We start from the raw sequence: 23,957 nt of genomic DNA on the forward strand, positions 1-23,957 counted from the left end.
GAAATATTTTCTTTTATCTGTCCTAACTCTCTCAACACTCAATGTTAGCGAATGTCCCCTGGTTCTGGTGTTATGTGAGAGTGTAAAGAACAACTCTCTATCCACTTGTTCTTATATGCAAATTATGTAAACACTGTGAATAGAGCCTTTAAGAATTGCCTTCTGACAAAACGGATGATTTATTTGTCTGATGCCTTACACCAGCTTGATTTTCTACTACGTGCATGCATTTTACTGATTTGCTTCTTCATTTAATGCCATCTACTAATGCTGCTTCCACATGGCTGTTTGGTCTTAACTAACATTTTGCATGTTTTTCTATTGGACTTTCCAACCAGTTCCTATCTCTCCTGCAGAAGTATGATCCAGAGCTCTTCCGAATGGTCTTGCCTTGTCTAAGTGCTATAGCTGGGGCTTTGCCACCAGACTATTTAGACACTCGCATTACCTCCACTTTAGAGAAGCAGACTTCAGTAGACGCTGAAGGAAACTTTGACCCCAAACCAGTCAACACAGTGAAGTGAGTCACGACAATCTTACTCTTAAAAATGAATCCCAGTGTTTGTCTCCAGCCTGTTAGAGGCCTTGCTACCTGTTGTTTAGCTTTATATGAAGAGTGTAGAAGTGTTGTGTGTAAAGCATTGTATGCATCAAATGAAAGCTAAGGGCCAAACTATATGTGACATAAACAGGTTGCTGTGTAGTCAGGTGTTGGTTTATGCCTAAGCAGCAGTCTCAAAGGCCCGTTATCAAGGTCAAGACTACCAGTAGTGTTCGGAGGGGGGGAATGTACAGTGCTGTGTTTTGCAATGTGCTGGGTAACCTGAGCCTCCCCCTCACCTTTGGAGGCGTTCTGCGGAGGCATCTCCTTTGCTTTGCTCTCTCCACCCAGAGGGGCCGCTTACATGGCGCGTTGAAGCGCCTGCATAACTTAGCACTGTGCCTCCCCTCTGGGAACGCCACTGAAGACTGCAACGTGGAGGTAGGAGGTACTTAATTCTTTACTTATGTGTCGTTTTCCCACCAACCACGCAACCACAGCAGCCATTGTAACAAATGCTACCATGGGGTTTAATTAGCCACAAGGAAGGATCTTCTTGTGGCTAATTAAATTAAATTAATTCAGTTAAAATAGTTCATATGTAAAGGTTCACATGTAAAATAGTTCACCCCTGCTAACTGGGTAAGAGGCACTTTTTAAGTGGGTGTTCTTTTATTTAGTGGGGGGAGTGTAACTGGCCCTCCTCATCCCAGCACTGACTTTTCTAGTTTCTGTTTGCTGGTGTTCTTTTGCATCCTTTTAGATTTTGAGCCCTTTTGGGACAGGGAGCCATTAGCTGGTTTTTTTGTTTTTTTTCTCTGTAAACCGCTTTGTGAACTTTCTGTTGAAAAGCAGTATATAAATACTGTTAATAATAAATAATAATAAAGGTTTAAGTACCTCTACCTTTGCACTTCAGTCCCTTGCAGCTGGTCAATATAAGGAGAACTGATATCGTCCCTTTTGACAGTCATGATTTGGGCAGTGCTAAGGTCTGGAATGGAGTGTTTACTACAACATGGGGTGGTAGAAATTCCTTGCTTCCTCTCTAGTCCTTTATTACAAGTCATCCAGGAGCGTCATTGTAATTATGGTTAGTTTTGCTCTATTACTTGCAAAATGAAACATAACGAAAAGGCATAGTTTCTTATGCATATATTAAGCTAGAACAAGCATCTCACACCTCATCTGTTTACTCATATGCCTGGTTGAAGCAAATTCTACGTCAATGACATTGCTCCTTTCTGCTTGCAGCTTTATCCTTCCTGAAAAGTTGGAGTATATTGTCAACAAGTATGCTGAACATATGCATGAGAAATGGGCCTGTGACAAGGTATGCATTATTATAAACCTGGCAGTTGTCAGGAAAGGACAGCTTAAGACCAATGAGAGTTCAGTGTTGGCAATCTGTCCAATTTATCTCCATGACAAATTTGCCTTTCAGCAACCTGGGCTATTGTACCTGAGCTGCACATCTCAGTATCATGTTTCAGACATTATTTTTTCCTCATCAGGATATGTCTGTGAATTTTCTGTCTGCTTCTGAATGCTGTCAAAATTGTTCTCATTACGTTAGTTCCCGTAGGCTTTACATTGTAATAATTCTAAGAGCCAAACTACTTGTGACATTAAGGCTGCAATTCTGTCCTCACTTTCCTAGGAGTAAATACCATTGACTATATGTGACTTACTTCCAAGTAGACAAGCATAGGATTGGACTCTAAATACATCAACTAGTAGTTAGGGGCTTGAGAGTGCAAATCTAGTCCCTTCCGCCAGCCCAGTACTGTCACAAACATGCCGTAAGGCACGTTTATGCTGACTTGTGAGTCGGCTGGGCAGGTGCACATCAGTGTGCTGGTCTGCAAAGGCCTGATCTGTGCCCCATACTGGTGCAGAGACGCTCTTGCTTTCCGTGAGATGCACACCTGTAGTGTTAAGGGTTAAATATCCCAAACCCTTGCTAACTGGGCAAAGAGGCACCTTTCAAAGTGGTTGCTTCTTATATTTAGCCAGGGGGGAGCAACTGTCCTCCTTCACCCCAGCATGAAGTCTTTTCCAATGACTGTTGTGGGTGTCTCTTCTGCATTTTTTTTTTAGCATGTGAGCATTTTCGGGACAGGGAACTATTTATTGATTTATGTTACTATGCACAACACTTTGAATTACCTTTGTCGAAAAGCGGTAAATAAATATTCTTAATAATAATAGCATTGTGCATTGTGTCCAATCCAAACCACAGCCTCACACTCATAAAAATAGTTAAGCCTCTAACTACGTGGTGATGTTGACCTCACTTGTAGTTTGGCCTGTAGAGGAGAGGATTTTTAAAATACATGTTTTCTTTTGAAAATAATTATTTGTAATGATAGGCTTCTCTTTTCTTTGGGGCATACTGTGTAATCTCCTAAAGTCATTGTCACAATTGGTTCCATGGACTAATTATGCATTTTGTGAAATATGTCTGTTTTCAGAATAATAGTGGGTGGAAGTATGCTGTCACACTTGATGAAAATATGAAGACACATCCTTTAATAAGGCCTTTTAAAACATTGACTGAGAAGGTAATACAGAAGAGCTTAACAAGTTTATTTCCATGAATTAGCACAGCATTTCTCAAACTGTTGATCATGACACAATTACAATGTGATGCTCTCTGCAGCATCGCAGAGCACAACTGGAACCCACAGGAGGCCGCTTCCTGGTCGCGCCGGGCCTGCAACCCACTCCATTTGCCTCCACGGGCCCCAGAATGTCTTGGGGAAGTGACCAGAACTGACTTCTGATTTGCACCTGCAACTTATTGTTTGCTTCTGTGACTTCCAGTTTGCTTCCCTACGGCAATGTTGTTCAACCTGTGGGTCGTGAGCCCGATGGGGTAACAAAGCCTCATTTGTGGGGCTGCCACAGCCTTTCAAAAACTGTGCAAGAGAGGTTTGGATCCAGTCTGATAATGGTACTGCCTTATCAAAATTGAATTCTTGGTGTAAAACTGCACAGCCTCTTCTCGCTGTCTTGCCCTGATGCTCCTAAGGTTGCCCAAGCTCAGCTGCTACCAAACGGAGTTGTTGTGAATGCACAAGAGGTGGGGGGAAGGGGTGAGCTGGTGGAGGATGGGTGAATTGGGTCTTGGGAGGGGGAAGGTTTGATGGTGGGTCCCCATATTTTTATTTTTTTGGGTTCATGGCGCAGAAAAGTTTGAAGACCACTGCCCTGAGGTATTCCTGGGGCTGCAAAAGCCAACGGAATGGGTTGCGCTCCTGGTATGATCTGGAAGGAGCCTCCGGTGGCTCCCAGTAATGCTTTGTGGTGCTACAGGGAGCGTTGTGTTATGACCCAGTGCAGAGGACGAGATGAGTTGCAGCAGTTCAGAGTTTGAGAACAGCTGAATTAGCAAGTTCCTCATTGTCTCTGGGTAGAAGCACGCAATGAAGTTCTACGCTTAACATAAGAACAGCCCTACTGGATCAGGCCATAGGCCCATCTAGTCCAGCTTCCTGTATCTCACAGCGGCCCACCAAATGCCTCAGGGAGCACACAAGACAACAAGAGATCTGCCTCCTGGTGCCCTCCCTTGCGTCTGGCGTTCTGACATACACTTGCACAGGACTTACCTTGGAAGCTTCCAAAACTTTGTCAAGTATTTTGCTCCTGCTCTTAAGTGAGGGAAAGCCCATGCGTAGCCATGTGCCTTGAAGACAAGAACAGCACTCAATCCCTAAGTACTTTTCTAACACCATTGAAGCTACATTGTGAGGAAACTACAGTCTTTTTCTCCCTCAGAGAAAGGCAGTCCAATCCTAAACTGCCCAGCGCCCAGAGGAGCAGCAGTACTGCTGCATTATATGGGTGCTGTGGCAGCTACCAGAGCTCTCCTTGGGGAAAGGGGGCATTTGTCTCTTTCCCCCAAGTCGGGGAGCAGGTCCCACAATGGGTCTCCTCCAGTCTGCATTGGCTATTTTGCTGTGGCCGACTGGAGGAGATCTATGCTGGACCTTTCAGCCTGACATGAAACAGAATTTGGCGGAGGCCTCCTCTGCCAATCTCCCCTTCCCAGACCCAGTCCTTCCTTCCCTCCACCCTGTTCCGCCTACTGCCCACCTTTCCTCCTCCCCGAAAAGCCTTACCTCCAACCGACACTGTAGGAGCAGTGGCCAGCCATCCTTGCCATGCTGGGCTCAGCGCTGACGCTCCCTACTCCCAGGATGCCATAAACTTTTATGACAACCAGCGCTGGCAGTACACTCATATGGCCAGCACTGAAGAGCTCAGGATTGGGCTCTAATTCTGTTTAGTTTAATGGATTTGTACCCTTCAGACAGCAGCCTCCCAGAATGGCTAACATGAAATTAAAATGTAAACACAATAAAATAATTATATCTAGTTAGATGTGCCATAGCTGGAAAAGCCCTACCTAGGAATGCACAAGCATCTCTTGAGTTACCTCTGAAGTGAAGATCTTGGTAACAATATGTTGCTTTCGTCTTTTGTGGTGAAACATTTGAAAAAGTTTATGAACGTTTTGTTTTTAAAGGAAAAGGAAATTTATCGCTGGCCTGCCAGAGAATCTCTTAAAACCATGTTAGCAATGGGATGGAGTCTAGAAAGGACTAAAGAAGGAGAGTCAGTGGTACAGCATCGGGAAAATGAAAAGCTCCGCAGCATATCACTATCCAGCCAGGTAAGGCAGAACTGTTTTAAAAATCTAGAAAAATAAGAACTCTGTTGTTTCTGTTTCATTTCAGTTTAAAGAGATTTACTATCATCATCATTAGATTATGGCTGCAATCCTTACCACACTTTCCTGAGAGTAAGCCCCAGTGAAAAAAATAGGACTTACTTCTGAGTAAACCTGGTTAGGATTGTGCCCTATATCTATTCATACTCTAGCGATCCAGCTTTACAAACTTGCAATTTCCCAGAACACCTCAAATAAAACTGGAAGATCTCTGAGCTAGCTGGCATACTTCAGTCTCGGAAGACTATGGTATTGCGCTCTGAATAGTGGTTCCGGAACAGTTTCCTCTCCAGTGCGCGAAGCCTGGGTAAGGTAGATATGGAGGATACCCATGCAGCAAATCCCCCCTCCCCACGTCCCTGAAATGGTCCAATGCAAAGGCAGAAGCCAGTACTGTTGGTTGCAGGAGATGCCAGAACGTGACTGTGTTCAGCCATGAACTGCCTCAGGGACTCCGGCTCCGGATTTTGCCTCGAGGTTGACTCCTGAAGCCTTTTCCATAACTGGATGTAGCCACAAGGCAGTGGAGGTTTGGGGCCAGAGTTTTCCTTCTCTCAGATGAGCTGCCTTCCCAGGCTAACGAGACCCACCTACCCGGTGGCTATTTAGTCACCTCTTACAACAAGTACAGCCAAACTGAGGGCCTATTCTTATCCCCAGCCCCCAGGGGAAAGCTAGTAGAATCCCACAAAACATAGAGTTCCCAGGCTCTGGAAGCTGACCCCAGTGTTTCTAGCAATGTTGCAATGTTGATGGAATTTCTGAGGTCCTATCACTGCCTAAAATTATTAAGATAAGAACAACAACACCTTGTTTCAAAAAAGGTTTATTTTTTAGAAAAAGTAAATTTAATTGCAAGCAATTGTATCCCTCAGAGAGTGTCATTTGAAATAGGCTAATATATAAAATTAATGGCCAATAATGGTTCTTTTTTGTCAACAGGGAAATGGATGCAGCCCAGCACCACTTGACCTTTCAAACGTTGTGCTCTCCAGAGATCACCAGGTTAAATACAAAATAGTCAAAAGAACATTATTTTAAAAAGCTGAAAGATCAGGAGTTGCTACCATGAGTGTGTGAACAGGTTCTTGTGTTAGAAGGGTAAACTGGAAGCTGCTGCAGTTGGAAGTTGCTGGTGTTTTTATATCAAATTCATCTTACACTTAAAATTTAGCTAACTCTTTTTCAGTTAGTTAACATGTTTTTCAAAATTAAAATATATAACTTGTCCTCACAAGTGCAAACCTAGCACCTTTGTTGGGAGCCTGGACTGCAAGATGGTGCCCTCCTATTCAGCTTGGAGATTGAAAAATGTCACTTCTGGTTTTCGGCGCAAACTGGAATTTTGCCAGACCTTCTGAGGGCCAGAGGGGCTGCGTGTGGCCCCCCACCCCCCTCAGTAGACCTTCTGGGGCCTCCTGAAGGCCTAAAAACATCACTTGTGGTTTTTGCTGGATGTTTTTAGTCCTTTCAGAGACCTCAGAATGCCTTCTAAGGCCCAGTAAAAGGATCAGAAGGGAAATAACAAAAATGGGCAGTGGGGGGAGGGTTGCAGTGGCACTCCCCGCTGGGTGACTTCCTGGGACATTTGCCCCCCAACTCCCCCAGGTATCCTCATAAAACATTTCAAATGACAATTGATCTCACTTTGCCCCTTATAAAGCATCTGTATCGCATTGTATTTCTGGTGGTTAAGCCTTTAACACTAATTGCCTGAGCTGAGATGATATTAAATAGTCACTGAACTGTCAGTTGCTCAGGAATCTCTTCACCAGCACAGAAGGGGGATAGGAGGATGGAGCCAAAAACGTGTGACTGACGAGAGGCGGGGAAGTAGACATTGGCTTGAAAAATGGGAACCTGAGGAAACAATAGATGGTAGAGACACACTGCTGAAGAAAGAGGGAACCAGAAAAAGTGGGCATTGGTGCAAAGTACATGTGGAACCTGGAAACACCCAAGTTACTTATGTACTATTGGTAGAAAAGAGGTGGGCAGCAGGCAAGTAAAGTTGGAGGATTTGAAAGTATGGGGTAGTGAGGCTATGACAGAAGGATAGTGACTATTATTGTCATTGCAGTTTTATTACTTGTCAACCATAATTGGGTTGCAAGGGTCAGAAAACATTATAAGTGTGAAGGGCTTGATTTTACTTACGATTTTGAACTAACCAGCCTTTTGTTTAGCTGCTGATAGTTTAGTAGCAGTCTTGCTATGAGCCCATGAATGATTAAGGGCCCGATCCTATCAAACTTTCCAGTACTGGTGCAGCTGCAGTGCAGCCCTGACGTAAGGGAACAAATGTTCCCATCCTTTGAGGAGGACTCTGTGACTGCCTTGCCACCTCAGGATGCAGTGCATGCCCCATGGGCACGACTGCATTGGCACTGGAAAATTGGATAGGATTTGGCTCTAATAGTTTTAGGAAACCCAGTATTTGAAGTTTGTCTCATATTGTTGAGTACGAGGTTTTTCATTTTTAAAAAATGGTTATATTTAATATTCCAAAGTCCTTTTTTATATCATGGCAACAGCTATTTATACTAAAGGCTTATGATAAATAGAACTGCTGCAATATAGGTTTCTGTGGAATTCTAATAACTTAGTTTCACTATTTTCTTTTGTCTTTGGATTATCCTTTCTACATACGGTTGGTGGTACAGGGAATGGCTGAGGTGGTGGCAGAAAACTACCATAATATTTGGGCTAAAAAGAAGAAAATTGAATTGGAAAGTAAAGGTAAGTGTGGAATGCTTTCTGCAAAACTTGCAATTCAGGTGGTGGGAATCTGAAACCACAAAAAAAAATTATATTAATTAACTGATTACATTTTGAAACAGTTACTATATCAGTAAACGGCAACAATTTGCTCACCTTATCACAGGTGGAGGTAGCCACCCTTTATTGGTACCATATGACACCTTGACAGCCAAAGAAAAGTCTCGGGACAGAGAGAAAGCCCAAGAACTGTTTAAATTTCTTCTAGTGAATGGCATTACTATATCTAGGTAAGCTATACTGTATTCTACAAAGGACTTTCCCTGCCTTAGAAGGTGTGTGTGTGTGTGTGTGTGTGTGTGTGTGGCTTTATCATAAGGCATCCAATAATAGTAATTTGGAGTTATTAAAAATGCTTATGTTTGCCTCATTTTGATCTTGGTCTTTTTAAAAAGTATAGTTCCTGAAAATAGCATAAAGTGTTGTTTTAACAGCTAGATATATGTTCACAGGAATTGCAGAGATTACTAGCAGATGATGGACAGTTTCAAATGTTTTCGACCAACAACTAGGCAACGCCAAGAAAGATCATGAGAAAATAAACAATGTGAACCAGTTAGTCATTTTGTTCACTTTTCAGCATATGTTAGAGATTCATACACACAGATGCACACATACACTGCGGGGGGGGGGGAGAGAAAAAGAGAGAGAGAGCTTTAACAGGTAGGCCAGCTGGCATGCCCCATATCTAGTGCGGGGTTGGGACTGGCTGCAGCTCAGCCTGGGACAAAGGGGAATTGTTTCCCCTCACCCTGGGTAATGCAGCAGCAGCCCCAATGGGGCTACTTGGTTCTGCGCCACCTAAAGAGATGGCTCAGATCCAAGCATCCTGGTGCTGAGCCAGTTGCCTGGGAGTGGGGTTAGGATCTGGCCTAAGTACTGGATACTGTCACCACCCCCCTCCTGGGCCCAGCCCACCCACAGGCCCAGCTGCCGCCCTCCCACCCCCAGACCTGGAACACCCCGTTCTGCCTTCCCTCCGCCCTCCCCAGACCCTCTTGCTGGCCTGACTCGGTTGGGGCAAACTCACCAGACTCAGGGCTTGCTCCGGCATAGGGAGGCTGACATGTGTCCCTTGTGCTGGCCTCCCCAACTCACAAGGAGCTGCAAACATGCCTTATGGCATGTTCGCAACACTCCCTGCCAGCCCAAAGAGCGCTTAGGATTGCACTCTCAGTAGCTGAGACCTACTTCTGAGTAAAGAAGTTCCAGATTGCAGTTTCAAACGTCTAAATCCACATAAAAGCAGCAACCTCTAATACATCATTTAGAGTGGAGGTGGTGAGCAGCATCTGACCAGTTAGGCAAGAAGTGGTGGTCAAGCCTCCATAGCTTGATCTTGCAAAGCAGCTGATTTTGTAAGGCACAGTTCAATACATACCTTTTTGTCCAAAGACAGGACACAACCTGGAAAATCACAGTTCATCCAACGGATGCTGTGCATATTCCTCACTTGGTCAGTGTCCTTGTGCACTAATAAAAGTGGAAAATACATCCTCATTTGGAGCTTATGTGAATTGACCGGATAATGTAGACAGTGTTTGCAGAGGCGTCACTAGGATTCGCGTCATCCGGTGCAGGAGGCCTGCACGTCACCCCATGCAGTGGGCGGGGCAATGCCCCAGGTGGTCGGTGTGGTGATGTACCATCGCCCCACCCCCACTGGTTTTTTGGTTGTTCCTTTTGTTAGAACACAGATATTTCAGTGTAAATCCATGATATTATCTTTCCAAGATGATATATTTTTGCTTCAAGTATTTCATACTAAGAACATGAGCCAATGGGTTGTGATTTCTTTGTTAAGGATTACAGCAGTATCTCTCAAACTGTAGGTCAGGACCAACTAGGTGGGTCGCGAGCCAATTTCAAATGGGTCCCCACTCATTTAAGCATTTTATTTTTAATATATTAGACTTGATGCTACCATGTTATGTGACTGCATTTGGGGAAATGTTACAGACCTGAACTTTTAATAAGCTACTATGTATATGCTTTTAACAATGATAGTAAATGGGACTTACTCCTGGGTAAGTGTGGGTAGGATTGCAGCCTAGTATTGTTCAAAATTTTCCTGCTGGATTATGTCACTTTCAGTCATGACATCACTTCTGGTGAGTCCTGATGGATTCTCATTCTAAAAAGTGGGTCCCAGTGCTAAAAGTTTGAGAACCACTGGATTACAGTATAATATGATAACAACCCAAACCAAAATCCATCTTGAATAACTTGTCTCAAAAGAATAGTTCTAGCTAGAGTGGATGTTTTATGTGAGTAAATGTACCCATTTGTATTAGTGCTTAAAGGCTAACCCTAAAATAGATTCTTTTCTGCTGAATTTAATGTGTAAAATTCCTTTGTAATTTTTACCACATTAATTCTAATAAACTTGTAAGCTAGGTAATTAGATTTATTAGGGATGGATGCATCTATAAGAGCTAAGAAGCTTTTTTTTAGAGGAAAATGTTCTCTGTAACAGAAATATGGCTTGCATGTGCTAAAAGATTTCTTGAAAAAATTGTATTTAAAATTATGCACATCGGGAACATCTTAATAGGGGTTTCGATATCCTGACATTTACAGTTATTATAAATTTATACAATATTCAAGAGCAGAAGCAAAGAAAGGTCAAATGTTTTAGGTCAAATCTTGTCCAACTTTCCAGCGCTGATGCAGCCGTGGCAGTGGGGCATATGGTGCATCCTGTGGTAGGTGGAGCAGTCACAGAGGCTTCCTCAAGGTAAGGGAACATTTGTTCCCTTACCTCAGGGCTGCGTGCTGGAAAGTTGGATGGGACTGGGCCCTCAGTTGTCGCATATATAGTAGTGACAGTTCAGCAAAGACTGTAACCTTCCTTTCTAGTAATTCTCCCTGCGTTCACTGAATGCAAGTAGGAGAAAACAGACCCACCTTTATGCCAGTAAGCCCACTGGCCACAGCCCTGGTGGCTGCATGATCAGTACTTGTGAGTAGGAGCCACAGAGTCCGGACAAGACGATCTGAATAAATAACATCTTGTTATTAAAACATAGGTGTAGTAGAGTAACTTGCCCCACTGCACACATTTGCACACTGAGGGCACCTTATTTTTAACCACAGTAAGGCAGACTATGCAAACCTTCACAAGAAATGTCCAGATGATGTTTACTACATAGCACCACTTTGACAGAAATTATCAGAACCTGTTGCAGTAAGCAAGCAGCCAAAATCGCACTGTATCTGCGGCTCAAGGCCACACACTCCTGGGAATGAAGATGACACACGGCAGATGTCCACCACCAGATGTCCTTTACTATGTACAATATATTTACAGATCCAAGCAGACTTGAAAGCAAACAGTTCTGATAGTACACAAATCACGATCCTCACTGACGTAGCTTCCCGCACACAATCCACTCTGCATCTCCCACAACGCAGCTTGCTCAGGCTGCAATATATACTGGCGTTAGCCAATCAGGGTGAGCTACTGTCTGCTGATGTGCTGAGTCACCATCGGGTGATACATGGGGTGACACACCAGGTGACAGTATCTGGTGACCTGGTCTTGCATTGGCCACTCCCATGATGCTATGCTTTGCTGTCAGGCCAAGACATCAAGGCCTTGTTCTATCCAGCCTGCAAATTCCCAGCAGGCCTGGGGCTGATACCACAACAGAACCTCAGGAGTTCACCCCTAGAAAAGTTTGCATATTCCCAGCTGCAACATATTGTGGTTTGAGAGTTGGAAAGCACCATTTCTTTGCAACAGACATGATAGAGAATTGTGTTTTTCCAACACTACTACTGGCATTGGGTGTCATAAAAGCACTTTCTGACACCACACAATTAAGGAGCACCAGCAGGAAGGTCTGTGCTATCCTGCTTGTGCTACATCCCACCTGCTGGCCCCTGGGCCACATATGTTCTGCTCTGGGCATCAGGGAGGCATAAGAACAGCCCCACTGGATCAGGCCATATGCTTATCTAGTCCAGCTTCCTGTATCTCACAGTGGCTCACCAAATGCCCCAGGGAGCACACCAGATAACAAGAGACCTGCATCCTGGTGCCCTCCCTTGCATCTGGCATAGCCCATTTCATATGACATAGCCCATAGGCAGAGGGAGGGTGGAACAGAGGTGGGAAAGGGGTGTTTTGCGTAGGTCGCCAAGCCGCCCCAGACCTGTAAGCCCTATATGGGGCTTTTGGTTCTGTGTCACTGAGTTAGTAGAGCCGGGTAACCCCATTTAGCAGGCAGGGAACTTTTGTTCCCTTACCCTGAGGAAACCTCCCTCCTGCATAAATCCAGTGCTGGATACAGCATGGGTCCAACAGCCCCACTGTGCCACTGCTTGAAAGGACTGGGCTGTGAGTTTTTATATGAGCAAGAGTTCCCCTTGAGTTTCTTTTTATACAATAGAAAATTCCACTCTAAATATCATAATTAGAGCATCTGTGCCCCCCCCCCCCCCGTCACAAGATATAGACGTAAATGAAACCTACAGAATATACATTCTAAAATACTGGTCTAGGCTCTCCATGCCACACACAGCCACTGAAGGAGACATCAAATACTGGAAATCTTAGGTTAATCTGTGACTTAAAATAATGTGTGGTATTCAAGGGTGTTACAAAAAGAAAAGTTTTACTCTTGATATTTTTGGTTTCTTTATTAGGAAAGTGCCATCTTAGGAAAAAGTTTGAGAACTGACAGCCTAATCTCTCATGGCTATCTCAGCCTTTTCTTTCCACCTACCTGTGGATTATGTTGTCCATACACTCTTGTAGCCCATCTGGCCCAAGAAGTGAAGACTCCATTAGTGGAAAAGAATATTCTATAAAAATACCTGCATAATGAAAATGATAATTTTCATTACCCTCGTAGCAGGTGATTTCTTAGCTGTATCTAAAATCTATAGTAAGCATACGATTTTCAATCCTTTTCTAACCAGAGGCTTACATGACATGGAATCGGATGCTTCGTCCATGGAAAAGAGATTTGCCTATAAATTTCTGAAGAAAATTCTAAAATATGTTGATTCTGCTCAAGAATTCATTTCACATTTAGGTAAGTGTCCCCTGTATCTTTAGGCTACTACTATTAAAGACAACAAATGTTTTTGCAGCAATTCTGTTACTGTTGTTATTATTATCTGCCTTTTAGCCTGTGACCTTCTAGCCAGTTTACAGAACCACAGTTTCTCATAAAATATTACACATGTTCTTTTAAAAATGCAGTTCTTGTTATGTTTCGACCAAGACTGAAAACCCTTTTTTGTTACACTTCTTACGCTTCTCACTGGTGGCTGATTTCTGAGCGGAAGGGTAGAAAAAATGAGATTGTTACCCAGGCATTTTTCAGAGAAATATTTTGCCTTTGTGCTTATCTGTCTTAAGAAGTGATGTTACTAAAGTTTGCGGTTATGAACTGTGCTGACTCATAATATTCAAACAGAAAGTTTGAAGGAATATTCAAACAGGAAGCGCACCTGAGTTTCTCTCCAACTCTGATTTTAGTCCAAGCTGAAAAAGAGCTTCTCCTCTTTTACTGGCTCCCACCTATATATCTATCTGCCTAACTAGTTGATCTGGCAACCACAGTGGAAGGGAGCAGTGGCATCTCTAGGAGCAGTGGCACCCAAGCCAGAGACGACGTCATGTGACTTCTGGGTTCTCCCAGAGGATGAGGCAGTGGCAACATCACAATCTGGCTTCTTCCTCTCTTTCCTCCAAAGGAGGAGGGAGGGGGCAGAAAGATTGTGAAGCTGCTGAAACATGAAGAGGAGAAGGTGGATGGGGGACACGTGTTGCCCCCTTATGGCTGGTACCCGGGGCAAGCCGCCCCCTGCCCTGCACTTGCTACGCCACTGCGAGGTGTCTCTCCTCTTTCTCTGGCATCCAGAATGCAACTATGAATCCTAAGGCATGGTCTGAATACTTGTGATATAGCCCCCTGGCTGAAGCTAAGCCAGGTCTTAGTTAAGCTGGGTCTAGGTCTGGTCAGTACCTGGATGGGATGTCTGGGGACCAAATGTATGTTGCCTTGAATTGCATAGTGGAAGAAAAGCAAGATATAAAATGCCAACAAAGTAGGAAAATTCGTTTGTTATTTTTATCCTGCCCTTCAACATAAATGCTCTCTAGGTGCCTTACAATATATTATATTATTGGCATCCTTCAGTCTCGGAAGACCATGGTGTCACGCTCTGAATGGTGGCTCTGGAACAGAGTGTCCTCTCCAGTGCGCAAAGCCTGGGTAAAGTAGGTATGGAGGATAGGCTGTTACCCATGCAGCAAATCCCCCCTCTCCACGTCGTTGAAATGGTTCAATGGAAAGGCAGAGGCCAATACGGTTGGTTCCAGCGGCGTCGCAGGAGTTGCCAGAACGTGACTGTGTTCAGCCATGAACTGCCTCAGGGACTCCGGCTCTGGATTTTGCCTCGAGGTTGACCCCTGAAGCCTTTTCCATAACTGGATGTAGCCACAAGGCAGTGGAGGTTTGGGATCAGAGTTTTCCTTCTCTCAGATGAGCTGCCTTCCCAGGCTGACGAGCCCCATCTACCCGGTGGCTGTTTAGTCGCCTCTTACGACAAGTACAGCCAAACAGAGGGCCTATTCTTATCCCCAGCCCTCAGGGGTGGGGATGCCTTACTACAACAACAACAACAACAACAACAACAACAACAACAACAACAACAACAACAATAGTACAAGTATTTATATACCGCCTTTCTTGGTCGTCAGATTTCTCCTCAGACTTTAATTCAAGGTGGTTTACAAAGGCAGCCTGTTCTAAATCCCCGTAGGGATTTTTACAATCGAAGAAAGGTTCTATCTTTCAAGAACCACAACATTTCAGATTGATCTTTTCTGATCTGGATTCACATTCTGGCCTCCAGTTTCCTCCCACGCAGACTGACAAGCAGTTCCTTCATCTCTCACTTGAAGGGCGGCCAAGACGCTTACAGGTGGCTTGGCTTGTCAGCTGCTTCAAGGTCTCGCCATTCACGGTGCCGGTAGCCTCAAACTGGCGACCTTCGGATGTTATCTTAAGGCAAACGGAGGCTCTGCCCTCTAGACCAGACCTTCTGCCCATTTTTTATTTATAAAGTAAAAAATTTTATCTTCCTATTTTTTATTTATATAAATAAAACTTATATAAATGAAATAAAAGGGAGAACAGAGCAGCTCCGCTGTCCTCGTACTTGCACCACCTCAAGAGGTGGCACAAGTCTGAGGAGACCCATAGGGGCCAGGAGCCCTTACCCGGAAGTAAGGGGAAATGTTTCACCTCTGGCTGAGCTGCTTATGGCCCCAATCCTGCGCTGGAATGGATTGTGCCATTTGTTGCAAATGGATGGAGGTCTTTCTTTGAAGAAAGGAACTGGATGGCAGTTGGTCTCAGTCAAGCTATTGAAAGAGCAGAACTTGTTTTCCCATGCTTCTTAGCCCTGAGCTGCTGTGATAGTAACATTCCAGGTACCAGGGACATGAGATTAGAGAGACCCCCCCCCATTGCTGTTGCTAGAGCTTCAGATACTGTTGCTGGGTTAGGGATTTTGGCGGAGGAGCCTTTGTGCTTATATATAGTTTTGGATTCTGTCCTACTTCCCGTGCTATCATCTGGCACACACTGGGGTCTAATTTTTGGTTTATAATTGGGCTCAGAATAAACCAAACTATTTTCTGATTTTGGGTGAGGGGGAAAGAAATAACTCAGTTAATTGATCTTGAAGGTGGGATCGGGTTCTCTGATCCATCTAAGCCAAAATTAGATGGAAATGTGCATAGCTCTTCCCACATCAGAGACCTGTCCACCACTCCATGAACTGGAGTTCATGAGTAAGAAATGCAAAAATTGTATTTCATACCAGAAATAATGAGGGGTGCCTCTCCACTAGCCCTTTTCTCTGGAATTGCCATACTTTGTTCTACTTGGTTTTTATAGAGCAGGGGTGCCCAAACCCCAGCCCAGGGGCCACATGTGGCCCTCAGGGGCTTCCAATCTGGCCCGTGGGAAGCCCCCAGTCTCCAATGAGCCTCAGGCCCTCTGGAGCCTTGCTGCAGCCCGTGCTGGCTCGAAGCAACTGCTCTCTGTGTGAGGACGACTGTTCAACTTCTCACCTGAGCTGTGGGATGAGGGCGCCCTCCACTACTTGCTGTTTCATGTCTGTGATGCAGTAGCAGCAACAAAGAAAAGGCCAGCCTTGCACATGCCTGATCTTGTCTGATCTCAGAAGCTAAGCAGGGTCAGGCCTGGTTAGTACTTGGATGGGAGACCGCCTGGGAATACTGGGTGCTATAGGCTTATACCATAGTCTTTCGAGACTGAAGGTTGCCAACCATTTATAGGCCTTGAGCTATTGCAGGACCTTCATTCATTCATATAAGTTCCATCTCTAATATATTCATTTATGTAAATTTATTCAAATTTTAATGTAAATTAATTCTTTTTTCCCCAGCCCCCAGCACAGTGTCAGAGAGATGATGTGGCCCTCCTGCCAAAATGTTTGGACACCCCTGTTATAGAGTATCCATATTGCCTTCCTGGTTTCTGTTTTCCCTTTTCGTTGTTTTTTTCAGACCTGGTTTATGTGTGTGTGTGTTGGTAGTAAATACCATTGTGCTTACAGCCTATTTCTTGTGGATAGACAAAGTACAATTAAGACTTTACAAGGTCCTGCCTTTAAATTAAATACTTCCCCATTGTAGGCTCAGCCTATTTATTACTTTCATTGGAGTATTTAGTAAGTGATTGCTCTATGAATTTCCTCTCAGTGAATTTCTCCATGTCAATTTCTGTTTGTGAAGCAATGTGTTTAGTTACCAATTTTGCTTCTTTTTTTTTTCCTTTTTTGACAAATAATACTATAATAGCATGATTTAGAGCAAGAAAAGAAAGAGGGAAAAAGTAGTTGAAGATGCCTGTCCACTGAAATAAAGACTGATATGGAGCAGTTAAAGAGATTGTTCAAGAAGCAATTACACTCAGTAATCCCCAGGTGGGATCAATGGAAGTCATAAAACATGCTGACTCTGCAAGCAGTGCACTTTGATTTGAAGCTGCTAAGGACCTTTGCTGAATAGAACTTACTAGTTTGCAGTGATTATAGTGTATTAGCTGTGCCTATAGAAGGGCATTGCTAGTTAATATAGTGCTATATATAGCAGAAAAGCTTCCTCTGAGCCAGCCTGTTGGGGATGGGGGACGACGACTGATGTATGTGATGAAAGTGTGACCTTCCTTTAGGACTGTGGGTTTTGCAGCCTCTTGCCATCAGTCCAGTTTCAAGGCCTTGAGACTTGCTTGGATCATGCTCTCCTGCAGAGACACCCAGTGCCATGTACACATTTATGTGCATGTGTCACGCTCCATGCATTAACAGAAGTAAATAGACTCGTCAGACAACACAGACTGCAGTACAGTAACAGTATCTTTTTGCATACAAAAATACAATAACAGTGATGTGGAACTCCTTGCCACAGGATGTAGTGATGGCATCTTGCCTAGATGCCTTTAAGATGCCTTTTACAATTTGAAAGAATGTTCTATCTTACAAGAACCACAACATTCAAGTGTTACTTTCTTGATCTGATTTCACATTCTGGCCTCCATCCTCCCAAGCTCAGAGCAGATGGAATAACTCGGCTCAGCTTGTCAGCTGCTTCAAGGTTGCACAGTGCCAGTTGCCTCAAACTGGCGACCTGCGGATGTTGTATTCAGGCAAATGGAGGCTCTGCCCTCTAGACCAGATGTCCTGCCCTATCTTATGTTCTCATGTGTGCTACATGAAAACAGCTTGATGGCAGCTAAAGACATGAAATATTCTCCTGTTCATGGCTTAAGCTATTTTTAAGTTCAAAACAGCTGTGGAGAGGTTTAAATTAAGTAAAGAAAGTGATGACGGAGGGAATACAGTCTTTCTTTCCTCACAGTAATTGTATGTTCCCTGCCCCCCCAACAGTCCTCAGTCCCTTCTGGGGGGCTGGGGAGTGGAACATACACTTATGGGTACCTTTATGTTTTTCCCCCACTTCTAGAGAGAACATGTTGATGGTCCTGAAATTCTGAGTTGGTTAGGATATTTCAAAAGCCTGTGAATATTATCAGGTAATATGTTTACCTTGAGTTACTTACCTTTGCATTGTTTCTTTGCAGAAGCCATTGTCACCAGTGGAAAAACTGAAAAATCCCCACATGACCAAGAAATTAAATTTTTTGCTAAAGTGAGTGCTGTATTACTTAAAAAGAAAATTAATGCCACAGTAGCACAAGGATGTGGTCTGTGTTAGAATGAGAGTTATGCCTATACTGCAATCTGATTCGCTTTGTAGGAAGTGGGTATTGAGATCAGTGGAACCTGAACAGATCAATATGTAGAAAAACTTGATAAAAAGGTAGGGTGTCTGAACCTGACAGCTCCCAGAGCCTGAGGAGATAGGGCCTCTTTGAAAGGGGAGCTGCCCCTCCACACACACATATCCCAGTATATTTTGGAGCAAGGAGTTGATTCCTCCTAGTGGAAGTTCTGGGGAAGCTACCCTAAAGGGCATACTGCTCTTAAACCCTGCAGAACATGCCAGGCATGTAGCTCTATGCCACCTGCAATCCTTCAATCACTTTCTGGGCCCCAGGAACAAAGAGGATGACAAACCTGGCCAGAAGATATTACTAGAAAGCAGAGTGATCACCTGGCAGTATGAGGCCTACCTTGATCAAACTCTGCTCCTGGGGATGACACCTAACCTAAGAGCTTCCATAATCGGAACCTCCACTGATATACCAAAGAGGGTAGGGCTGCCAGGATTACTGTGCAGACTATCAGTGGTTGCTTGTACAAAGTTGTTGCTCGTTCAGTTCCTTAAAGTATTGGCTCCTTTGTGGGCAGCTCCTCTGCTCTTTCAGCAACCATGTCTAGGACCTGACTCTACTGATAGCTCTCTCTTCTAGCTGGACAGTTTTGAATCATGCCCCACACTCTGCATGAGTGAGATGCAACAGAGTACCCTGTGAGATGAGAGGCCCTCCTCTTGTTGGAGGCACCCTGTTTCAGTGGTAGAGCACATGCTTGCATTCAGAAGGTCACAGGTGCAGTCTCTGGCATCTCCCCTCAGCAGTAAGCTTGACCCTTCTGTATTAAGATACAGAAGGGTCAAACTCATTTCATATGGAGGGCCAGAGTTCACATTCATGGTGCCTGCTGAGGGCCAGAAGTGACATCATTAAGCAGAAAGTGACATCATTAAGCAGATGACAGCCAGAAATAAGCACTTTGTTCTCACATAGAAACTCATTAGCTGCAAATGACAGAAGAGAAAATGTGCAACTCTTGTTCATACTTTCACGAGAGAGCCTAGTTATCAAGCTGGAGAGCTCAATTTATCTGGAGGGGGCAGATAAATTGCTTCTGGGGGCCGCATTGGGCCTGTGGACCTTATATTTGACATCCCAGGCTTAATAGCACATCCTGGGGAAAGAGGGTTAAATGCACCCTCCCTGAAATTCTGAACCTGGTTCCCCTCCCCTACGGTTGCTATTTTGTTTGCTTTGCTTTAAATGCAGGGCCAAATGATGCTTTTAATGTAATGTTGTAGCATCAGCTCTCAGACAGTTCTGAGATACAGAGACTCAAGCCCACCCTTGCAAGTTTGTCCTTGCTTATTCCCTGAAGCAGTAACACTCTTGAGTAGATCTGCTCCTGCTGGTGAAGATATATACATGCTTATTTTCATCTGTATTTCTTAGGTTCTGTTACCATTAGTCGACCAGTACTTTACCAGTCACTGCCTGTACTTCCTTTCCTCCCCAACCAAGCCACTCAGCAGTAGTGGATATGCTTCCAACAAAGAAAAAGAAATGGTTGCAAGGTATGTAGCAAGGAGAGAAAAATTATGACATTGCAAGTTGTGTGTTGTAGTGTTGCTGATCTTTAAAAATGTTTTCTGCATGCCTATGTAATTCTAGCCAATGTATTCATATCATGGGGGAAATCCATGCATGCGTTGACAATTCATCATAGGACTAAGTGCTGTGATTACGCAATAAAATCCTTTTGTTTACCCAATTTTGCCAATAAACTGTAGATCATTTATTTGAATAAGTTGGGTCATATCACTGATACAGTATTAACAATGTTCTTCTGATTTGGTGTTAAATGAAATCTTTGATTTTATTTGTTTTATTAAGTCTTCATTGAGTCGTCATGTAAACACCACATATTAATACTGTCTGGCTCACCTCCAGGCCTGGAGGAAAACAAAACAAAACAAAAAATTCCAATCAGTTTGCTTAGCAGAAGGTTCAGCCATTATTGGCAGGTTTAATAATATATCCATGAAGAAACAACTTGTCTCCTTCAGCTTTTTTCCCAGTTCTTGTCAGCCTTCAGTGTGAAAATCTCATGTCACTTTTGACACCAAACAAAAAGGGTGGGAGGAATTTATTTCCCTCAATAGGAAGAAGATCATTTTCAGAGCTAACAGGACTAAACATTTGTTTGGGCATATGCATGTGGAACCAGTCCAAAAAACATCACCATGTAGAACACAAGAACATAAGAAGAACCCCGCTGGATCAGGCCAAAGGCCCATCTAGTCCAGCTTCCTGTGTTTCACAGTGGCCCACCAAATGCCCCAGGGAGCACACAAGACAACAGGCACAACCTGCATCCTGGTGTCCTCCCCTGCATCTGGCAATCAGAGGCAGCCTGCCTTTAAAACCAAGAGCTTGCACATACCTACTATGACTTTTAACCAGTATACAGTTGCCCCACCAAGAGACTTAACCTATGCAACACACCTTTGTGAGTTGGTTGGTCATTTTTCTTTATTTAAATAGCATGCAGGAAGGGAGCATGAAATGGGGGGAATTGTGGTGAAGAGCATAGGGAGGCTTTAGTCCTTTGCCTCTGTCACAGATGTTATCTTGATCAACCCTCTCCCCCCCCCATATATTGTCGTTGTCCCCCATGTATTCTATGTAACATGTGGTTTGGCACTGACACCTAAACAACCCCAGTTTCCCCCCCCCCCCACCCAAAGTGTGGAAGGCTCAGCTATCTTTGATTTCATCCCTCCTTGCCCTGGTAGTTTCCAGTTTCCTGCTATTCTTTTGAAATGTACATTTGGAAAGCACTGGACATGACTTATTTAAGAGTAGCTGCTTATGTATGAATGTATATGTTGGGAGTGATGGGTCGTATCCCTTCCGCTTGAGGAAGAAACTTTATTTTGAAATGCTGTTGTTATCAGACTCACTTCCTGTTTAATTCAAAGTAGTTTGCTTCACATCTTTTCTTCTCACTTTTGTTCCTTACTATTGTTTTAATTTGTTATCTGACAAATCTTTAATCCCTATGTCTTTTTCCTGCTGCTTTGAATTCTGTTCTGCTTTAGCCTTTTCTGCAAACTTGCTGCTCTTGTTAGACATAGGATTTCACTTTTTGGTAAGTTAAGAAAGATTTTGATAGTTATAAATGCAAAACCATTGTAATATTTTCAATTCGACAAGGGCTGTCTGGGCTCCTTGCAATTTGTGAGACAGTGCTGAATTGCTGATTATACCAAGCAGGATATTTTCAAGAATGAAGAATCCCCAGACCTTCTCCTCCCATCACCCCCATGTGTATATTTCTGGTTTTTCATTGGCTGGTGTTGCCATGTCTTTTTCCAATTCCATTAGTAAATAATATTTATATTTCATCTGCGTAAATAAAAATTGGTCATCCATAGCAATATATTTTTATTATGAAAAAACCAACCTGCCCTCCAAGATGTATCTCCAAATTTTGCTCACAAGCCCTACTCTGTGAAGGTCATTGTGACATCCCTGAAGCACTGACACAACACCGTGCTTTCTGATGTTGGAACGGTCCAGCAGTTGATGGAAACCCATTATGTGCGTTTGTTTGCTGTCACAACAACCTTATTAGAAGATTATTCTTTCCACGTAGCTGTTGACAATTGAAAACAGTGTCTTACCATGATATAAAAGAGATGATGCTAAAAAAAGGAATGAAATAGCAATTTTTTGAGTGTCCCTTATTTATTTTATCATCACAACTCACCAGGGTTTGAGGATACAGGGACAGGGTTTTGTGCCTGGGGTTTGCAGATGAGAGAAAGAGTGAAGGAAATAGATACCTGAATGGAACTTGAAGCAAGGATGATTTTATTGAGTGGCCAAGAGTCCGCACCCTTCAGATGGTCTACGTGGCCAGGTAGACTCTTACACCAGTGGCAATAGTTGGCACCCAATGTGACATTAAGGCAGGGGGCAACTGGGGTGAACAGTGCAATACTTACCCAGGGTTCCTTGCAACTTGGTTCCAGCATTGCCCTGGAGGAAGCAATAGCCTTGCCATGGAAGTGGCAACGTCTTCTCCGCATCTGGTCCTGCAAGAGGGGAGCGCTATTCTACCAGCATGGTGTTTCAAAATGTTTTGTTACCCAGGAGATTTTTAACTCTTCAATAATGAAGGCCTATAAATCATTGTGAAAGTGGGGGAGAAGGAGAAAATGGGTGCAACTTGGAAAACCCTCTTACAAGACCAAAAAAAGGGAGAGACCAAGGAAGCGTTCCTCTGAGCCAGATCAAGTCCAAAGCAGAGGTGAAACTGAACCCCTTGTCTCTTTCTGAGGCCTTGGCCATCAGTTACAGGAGACAGGAAGGGGAAGTTAAAGGGTTCCATTGGGAAGTGCAAAATGATCCAGTAGCACTGGTGTAGCTGGGGGGGGTGGGGCACTAAGTTTTGCAGGGAGCCTCACCGCGGAGTGCAAGAGGTCCCTCCCCCTCCCCCTGGGAGCCATTCGCCTCCGTTTAGCCTCACCATAGCATGCAAACAGCTCCTTCCCTCCTCTTTGGAGCCATTTGGGGGGGGGACACAAAACAGAGGTGAATGGCTCCCAAGGGGAGGGGGAGGGACTGCTTGCATGCTGCAGGGAGGCTCCCTGCAGAACTTAGTGCCCCACCACCCCTCTAGCCATGTCAGTGTCCAGTAGTTCACCTAATATTGCATCCATTTTTCCCTTTGTGGCATTCTAGATGTTTTCTGCAGTGTGAAATGTTGAAGCAAAGATGAAATAAATTGTGGAAGGGGATATACAAAAAATTGAATGACACATTTCACCTGCTATCTGTGTACCTAATCATTAGACGAAATAAGGAGAAACAAGAAGAAAATGAAAACAGTTTGGGATGTCACTGGTGGAATAGAACTCTCTCAAAATATTTTAACAGCATCTGAGTTTTGAAAGTAATTTCTCATCACTTCAAAGTGTTGGTGTTTTAAAGAACATTCACACATTTTCTTTTCTTTCTTTTTAAGGTAGTGATGCTACTACAATGGTTAGCTGCCTACACATCTTAGCTCAGACACTAGATACAAGGTACGTCGATGGATTTATTCTTGTCCTCTGTTCTTAACTGTAAGTACGTAGGATGTAGTTCAAAGCATTTTTTCAAAAAGACATATTTAATGAAAATAACCATAATTATTTGTCCTCCTAACGTCATTTTGCAAGGTTAAGACCTTGACTTGCAAAATATTTTAAATGTATAGCCTCCAAATTATTTGAAAAACTTATTCAAATAATACAAATTATTTGAATCATTTGATTTTGGAATTGTAGTTAACAAACTGCAAAAGTGGTGAATTTTGGCATTTGATACAGGTGTGTCCCCATACCTGCATGGGATACGTTCCTGCTCCCCCCACTGATATGCAAAACTGGGGATAAAGTAAACCCTATACTTACAGCTGCCCAGGAAGCAGACAGCAAGACCTCTATGTCCGTTTCTAAGAATTCTAAAACTCTAGCAATCCTAACCAACTTTCCAGCATTGGCATAGCTGTGCCAGTGGGGCATGTGTTGCATCCTGCAATTGGGGGGGCAGTCACAGAGGCCTCCTCAAGGTAAGGCAATGC

The 23,957-nt window shown here is 43.7% G+C and overlaps 1 protein-coding gene across 1 annotated transcript in view; it reads left to right on the forward strand.

The window, feature by feature from the left end:
• RYR3 (ryanodine receptor 3) overlaps positions 1-23,957 on the forward strand; it is a 296,319-nt gene that overhangs the window by 173,865 nt on the left and 98,497 nt on the right. Inside the window, exons 52-63 of the mRNA XM_066612315.1 lie at positions 357-520; positions 1,796-1,874; positions 3,016-3,105; positions 5,076-5,222; positions 6,222-6,284; positions 7,943-8,018; positions 8,164-8,287; positions 12,984-13,099; positions 18,191-18,258; positions 19,778-19,899; positions 21,427-21,476; positions 23,358-23,418. Coding sequence (XP_066468412.1) covers positions 357-520; positions 1,796-1,874; positions 3,016-3,105; positions 5,076-5,222; positions 6,222-6,284; positions 7,943-8,018; positions 8,164-8,287; positions 12,984-13,099; positions 18,191-18,258; positions 19,778-19,899; positions 21,427-21,476; positions 23,358-23,418 — 1,160 coding nt within the window. The remainder of the gene's footprint in view (positions 1-356; positions 521-1,795; positions 1,875-3,015; positions 3,106-5,075; positions 5,223-6,221; positions 6,285-7,942; positions 8,019-8,163; positions 8,288-12,983; positions 13,100-18,190; positions 18,259-19,777; positions 19,900-21,426; positions 21,477-23,357; positions 23,419-23,957) is intronic.

This window comes from Tiliqua scincoides, chromosome 1, assembly GCF_035046505.1.
Source record: "Tiliqua scincoides isolate rTilSci1 chromosome 1, rTilSci1.hap2, whole genome shotgun sequence".
Taxonomy (NCBI): Eukaryota; Metazoa; Chordata; class Lepidosauria; order Squamata; family Scincidae; genus Tiliqua; species Tiliqua scincoides.